Here is a 6,897-nt window from a genome sequence, read left to right on the forward strand (position 1 = left end):
CCGGTGCTAAAAGTTCGCCACGAACCGGTACTAATGAGAGCGGTCGGCTAGCCGTTGGAACCGGCACTAATGGACACATTAGTGTCGGCTCAAAATCAAACCGGCACTAATGTGTCTCAGATTTGCCCCTTTTTTACTAGTGTACCGATGCACTTGAATATTGCTTGGAAAACATGAATGGATATGGTTCATGGAAGTCGGTGCATATATGCTGGAATACTTATTATACTGAATACCTGTTTTCCCGGGCACAACATAATATGGAAATCTAGGTTGTTCATGGGATTGGCTCAATGAACTTATAAATCCTGCGAATTTCTAATTCAGTGTGCGACTCACATGTATGTGCTTATGGGACATATTGCAGACGAGACTCCTTGATAGTTACTTCCTCTGTTCCATAATGTAAGACATTTTTTGGCACTAGAGTACTAATGATCGTGGTTGGTTAAGTTAACATGTAGTCTTTATTTAAACAGATTGTATTTGGGCATTTATCTGAAATTTTATACCGTTTAAAATTAACTAGAATAGCACATTTAATGGTCTCTAACCCCTACCATTAAAGATTATTATGAGCAGAACCATGGAAAAGGATCGAGGAATAGGGTTTAGACCGTGTGCGTATATTTCTTACACCGATGCGGACCAAAAGAAGGCTGAGAGCGGTACACAAAGTCGAGAAAAAGATGTTGGAAATATGCCCTAGAGGCAATAATAAATGTATTATTATATTTTTCATGTTGTTATTAAATTTATGTTTCTATGCTACAATTATATTGGTTCTTGAATATGAGATTCAAAGGAAAACCCAAATACATATGTGAAAATATAATCACCAAGTGATCAGTAGTCTAGCCTCGCAGACTAGCTCATATGTTAATGATGATCTTGTTTTTCTGATCATGAGCATTGTTAATGTAGCAAGGATGCTATCAATATGTGGGATCATCGTTGTCATGATAACAACATAGTTGGATAGACCCAACTTATGAATTACCGAGAGATATCAACGTTGTTATGTTATTGGTACTTGATATAACTTATTCACGTTTGCATTGTTCGTTAGACCATGAGAATATTGCATATCAACATGCCGGATGGATATTTTTGGGGTTTCCACATGTCACACCGTAAATAGATGTGAATAAAGGTGACTTACGGGTCTACCGGAAACATATGTCTCGGTAACGATAGTTGAAGACTGTGATTTGCTCCTCTCACGATAGAAAGATACTCTCTAGGCGCACTCAGTGTTATGGTGTCATTATTGTCTAGCCAGACACTTGTGATTATGATCATTGGATACCGGAACACGAACATGAGTAAAGAGAATGAAACCGGTAACGAGGATAACCGGTATAGTGATCAAGGAGATGATCATGGGAATATTGATAATCTATCCTTGGGTTTCATAAACGTACCGCGAAGCAAAGGGAATGGTATTCATAAACAAAGGTTCGCTCTAGAACTTCATGAATATGCGGGAGCTAATAAGGGTGTCCATATCCCACTGTTAACTATTGACCGGAAGGGCTTCCGGGTCATGTATGCTTATTTTCGAAACTGTAGGGTCACACGCTTAACGGGTTCTATTCCTGATTACTGGAGAAAAATGAGAAATTAGTTAAAAGAGCACCAAAAGAGTTTCAGATAGTTGTGAAAGCGTTTCTATTGTTCCAGAAGGGGTCATCGGAATGGGTTCCGGAGACATCCGAAAAATCCAGAATTTTATTTGCGGAAGAAAAGTGTGAAGGACCATCATGAGATGACGTCCCCTAGTGGGCCCGCGGGAGGCCACATGGGGCGCCATGGGCTTTTGTAGGCCCTAGGTGTGATTGTGTAGCATATTTTTTTTGTGTAGCACGTTCCCCTACAAAAGACTCAACGAGGCAACACCACGCCAGCCCTCGTAGCGCACGCCAGCCGGGTCGAGGCTCTCATGCGATGGTGCGACAATGATCCTGCTTGCCTTGCGGGGCTCGAAGAAGAAGAAGAAGTCGGCCCCCTCTCCAGTTGAGTCGTCGCTGAAGAAACCAAGGTAACTCTCGTGCCAACTTGAATGCATTTTTGTCACACGGAAATCATACTCAATTGACATATCTGTACCTTTCCCTCCGCGGGACGGGGAACCCTGGGGAGGTGAGGGGTGGTGCACGGTGGCTACGTAATTTGCCTTAGCTACACTCTTCACCCCCTAAATTCAACGCAAGTGGGCCCCCTCCTCTGATTTCCTCTAACCAAACATTGAATCCATTACGTAAATCACGTAGGAATTGCTATGTAGGTGTAGCATTGCTCGGGGTTGCGCAAGGTGTGGTCCGACTCGAGGGGGAAATGCACCGAGGTGAGGGTCTCCTTCCCTCCTTGAATATCTAGTCCACCTCTTGTTTCATTTCTCTTCTTAATCTTGATCCGTCTTGGCAAAATAAAACTATAGTTTTGGAGAGTATTCCAGTCTTTAAGACCACAACATTCATTGCATCAGAATGCAACAAAATATCCAATAACTCATTTTTTGGGGGAAAACAATAGTGCTCTATGAGTACTTACAATATAATTTGATACCAATATCCCTCTGGGTGTCTTTTCGGAGAACCTATACCATGGATATTGAACCATTTTTTCATTGGAGAAAGGATGGCAAGGTATATTGATTGCTATCATATTTGCAAAATAGAACATTTATTTTATCAAAATAAACTGTATTGCTTGCTGTGGGATTTTGTGCAACCAACTTTTAGAGAATTTCATTAAGTATCTGTCAGGAGAGTAAGTATATAGTATGTGATGATGTTTCATATCTGAAACTTCATAAACCTTAAATGATTTGCTTCAAGTTACATATTTGAAATTTGATGAAACTGTCGAAAACTTGATAAATGCATATGAGATAGTGTAATACACAAGCCTGTCTTTATTACAAATAAAAAGGTAGCAGCGAGTCATGAATTTTTCATGATAATGTAGACCACTTTCTATCTTAATTGAAAGACATATGTGTTATCGTAGCCTGGTCTAGAAATGTTGACTCGTAGGACGGGTGTGTATTCATCCACGTCATGGTCTCATGGATAGAGTTCAATAATTTGTCGAAGCCCCTTGGTTGGTGTAATCTTATAGTCAGTGAATCCGGCTTCAAAGAAAATCTTCTTCCACTCGTGGTCCTCTCGCTCAATTCCATTGATGTTCATGATGTAGACGTCGAACAAAACCTCAGTCTCTTTGGAGATGATTCCCTGCGATGACCTTGCTGACCCAACCACAGCATCGATGATTATCACCTTTCCTCCTGCGTCCCTTGATGGGATTGCTTCCTTGCATCGTCGCAATATCTTCACACAATCTCCATCTTTCCAGTCATGCAGAATCCACTACAACAACATCACCCGAGTTATCTATATTACGTATAAAATCATGGAGTAAATACATGCTACTCCCTCCGTCACGGTTTAGAAGGCGCGCTTGGAAATTCTCTGGGACCTAGGTGGTTATCTATTGGTTGTGAGATGGGCTAAAAAATAGGATTCACATTACGCATGCATATAGAAATAGTATATCGGAGTACTAATTAGCTACTAGAAATAAATGCAATGCATCTTAAACCTTGTCTATTGTGGAAACACACGCAAATTCAACTGTGTCTTCTAAACTGTGACGGAGGGAGTACTAATTCTGTAGCCACATTGATTAATTACTTCCTCCGTTTAAAAATATAATTATTCCTTATTAGGTCTCATTAGTACAAACCTATAGCCAACAATTACATTATTGCTCCATACGCTTCCTCTTTTAATATATGTATAAATATTTTTTAAATGCACATTCAATATTAAGTTTAACCAAGTTTAGTTAAACAAATACCGACATATAGGTGTTTAAATGAACTCGGTTAAACATCACACCGTTTGAGTTTGCCCGAAATTTATACATCTAGAGGAACAACAAGAGTAGTATAGAGTCTTGTGACGAAGTCATAATTAACCATAAGTAAATATTTTTCAAATATAGGAATCTAATTAACGTTCTTTACTAGTAAGGTTAAATTTGTGATGGTTCATCAAAAAAAAAACTTCCTTCATCTGTAATTACTTAAAGTTAAATTTCATAAAGTTTGACAAAATGTATGGAAATAAATATTTAATTTTATAATATAATCATTCATATAGTATAAAAATATATCTTATAATTAATCTTTCGTTACAATGCCCTCCATTGCTAAATTTAAGCCTTTTTAGTGATTTTAATAAATACTACATATGGATGTATATACATGCATTTTAGAGGGTGGAGTCATTCATTTTGCTCTGTATGTAGTCCATATTAGAATATGTAAAAGACTTTATATTTAGGAATGAAGGGAGTAGATGTTGACATTTTTTATATAGGCTTGGTCAAACTTTTTACAAAGTTTTATTTTGACTAAACTAAGCTTAGAGGCTATTTGTGGGCGCAGGGAGTATCCATATGATCCCGAATCAACGGAGAAGGCATCTCACGGGTATTGTGCGAGTAAAATCTACAGTTTTGCTAAGTCTCAGTTGACTTAAACTTCGTTATGTCTCAGTCCACGCTATATTCATTTGATCTTGCATGAAGATTCTTACATGATTTTTTTTTTCAGTTTTTTTTCTTCTTATTCTATATATCATTTGAGTGAGACTTGATTAAGTCTCTGAGATCTAGCCACACCCACCTACTTAATATGCTTTGTATTTGAGTTGGGGAGTACACGTACCTTGAGTAGAACAACGTCGGCGGGTGGGATGTACTCAAACATATCGCCGGCGACGAATGTCACGCTTTCATGGGCCGGAGCAGAAGCGACGACGTGAGGGAGATCCAGCACGCTGCACTTGAGATGTGGGAACGCACTTGCGACGGCGGCCGCCGTGGCACCATGGCCGCCGCCGACGTCCACTAGCGAGCCCCTCACGGCCCTTAACACGCTTGCTCCGCACTCCGTGAGGAGGTTCTTCACTGTAAAGCGGCTGTCGGCGTCCATGGCAGCTTGGAAGGCGGTGCCGGTCGTGGGGTCCGACGCCGCCATCTCCCACAACGTGCGCCCATTTGCCACCTCGAAGAGCGACACGGCCGTCGCCTGCTCGTCGGTGAACCACTCGCGCATGTCTGAGAGCGCCGCCACATAGTGCGGGTAAAGGAACCCTACCACCATGGGGGACAGGCCGCCCGAGACGAGGAGACGAGACACGCGGGTGAGCTTGTAGCATGCGGCGTCGCCGGAGCCAGAGACAGAGAAGACACCGGAGGTGGTAAGCACTCGCATGAGCCGGCGAAGGTTGGGGAGCTTCGTTGGGTGGATGCCGATGTCCGTGGCGAGCTCGGAAGGGGTGGCGCCACCCCCGCCGCGGCTGTGGATGGCATCGGGGATGCCGAGGTCGATGGCGGCCTTGAGCGCCAGCGACTTGACGAAGGCGAGGCCGTGGTGGTACAGCTCCAACTGAGCTTCGAGCAACTCGTCGCTGCTCATGGCGAGCTTGTCTTCTAGTTGGACGAGCGCTGCCATGCTAACGTGTGTAATGTACTACTAGCTAGCTTAAGCGCGTTGTAGCGTCTATGCGCGTTGTCCTTGATTTATACTCCTGCTACGATACTTTCCTACCAGTTGGCTTGTACACCCTTCGATTTTAAAATATAGTGTGTCCTCGGTTCTCATGCTTCAACTTTAATCATAAATTTAATCAACGAGACTAACTATGGCGGGAACAAAAATTATATCAACGAATTTGTATTCAAAAGAAGTTTTCAGTTATATAAATTTTGCTCCCGCCGCAGTCGATTTCGTTGATTAAATTTATGGTCAAAGTTAAATCTCAGAAAACGCAGGCGCACTATATTTTAAAACGGAGAAAATAGTATAATGCATTATTTGTCGGTCGCCCGGGAAATATGAGACGCTGACAATAAAAGTGCACACGGGCCAACTGAAAACGGGACAATACATGCACTTTACTCCCAAGTCCCAACACGATTTCTACACTAGGCTAGGCTAAGGAAACAGTTCTCTCAAGGACCCAGGCTCGAGGACGAATCTCCCGCTGCTGCTTCATCCATATATAATCGAGGACGAATCTCCCGCTGCTGCTTGGTCTTCCATAGAGTATCTCAAACACGCGTCCCGAAAGTGTCTCGCGTGTTAAAAACTAGCGTTTTTGTAAAGTAGTGCGTGCTTAAAAAAATCTTTAGCACACGCCTGTGTGCGCGGGCTGCGGGGCTGTAAATTTGGGACGTTGAATTATACGCGCTGGGTGCTGCAGGTGAGGCCGCTGCGTTGGGTGTTGTGTCTTTGTGCTTCTGGAAAACCTACAAGCATCTCCAACAATGGCAACAAATATCGCGCGTGCGCTGGAAACAACTGGTTTAGCGCGCTCCAGCGGGCGCGCGGGTCAGGCGCGCTCCATAAAACGCGCGCGCCCGAGCCGTCAACCGCACAATCGAGCCCCGCCGCCCCCTTCTTCCCCCGCCGCCCTCTTCTTCCTCTGACCCAACGCCCCGCTGCCGCCGCTGCGCCCTTCTCCCGACACGCTCTCCCTCGCCGTCGACATGCCGCCGCGCCGCTGGAGCAGCTCCGGCTACTTCGGCGTCCGCGTCCGCCCTTCCAGCGTGTTCTAGCGGAGATCCGCTCCGATGGCGCGCGTCTCGATCTTGGGATGCTCGAGACCGCGCACGAGGCCGCCCGTGCGTACGACGCGGCGGCGTTGCGCCTCTCGAGGCCACGTTCGCAGATGAACTTCGACGACGTGTGGACGTGCGAGTAGGTGTAGGAACTCGCGCCTCCACCGCAGCTAGTAACCTACGCCGACCGTCAGGAACACCGTAGGTGGCGGCGCCGCCTCCTAATCGCTGAGGCGGACGAGCAAGCCATGACGGAGTGGC

General features: G+C 44.4%; 1 protein-coding gene across 1 annotated transcript; it reads right to left on the minus strand.

The window, feature by feature from the left end:
• Window positions 1-2,874: 2,874 nt before the first annotated feature.
• Window positions 2,875-5,530, minus strand: LOC123042161 (acetylserotonin O-methyltransferase 3). Its single transcript, XM_044464676.1, has 2 exons — window positions 4,739-5,530; window positions 2,875-3,374 (listed from the first exon to the last, which is right to left on the minus strand). Exons 1-2 carry the CDS (start codon window positions 5,525-5,527, stop codon window positions 3,069-3,071), a joined length of 1,095 nt encoding a protein of 364 aa, XP_044320611.1. The 5' UTR covers window positions 5,528-5,530; the 3' UTR covers window positions 2,875-3,068.
• Between the last annotated feature and the right edge of the window lie 1,367 nt (window positions 5,531-6,897).

Source organism: Triticum aestivum, chromosome 2B, assembly GCF_018294505.1.
Source record: "Triticum aestivum cultivar Chinese Spring chromosome 2B, IWGSC CS RefSeq v2.1, whole genome shotgun sequence".
In the NCBI taxonomy this organism is placed as follows: Eukaryota; Viridiplantae; Streptophyta; class Magnoliopsida; order Poales; family Poaceae; genus Triticum; species Triticum aestivum.

Bases quoted from the DNA above. Each gene is read 5' to 3' on its own strand.
- LOC123042161 (XM_044464676.1), bottom strand. From the start codon at position 5,527: ATGGCAGCGCTCGTCCAACTAGAAGACAAGCTCGCCATGAGCAGCGAC. The intron at 3,375-4,738 runs GTACGTGTACTC...ATGTTGTTGTAG, and splicing joins CCGACGTTGTTCTACTCAAG to TGGATTCTGCATGACTGGAA.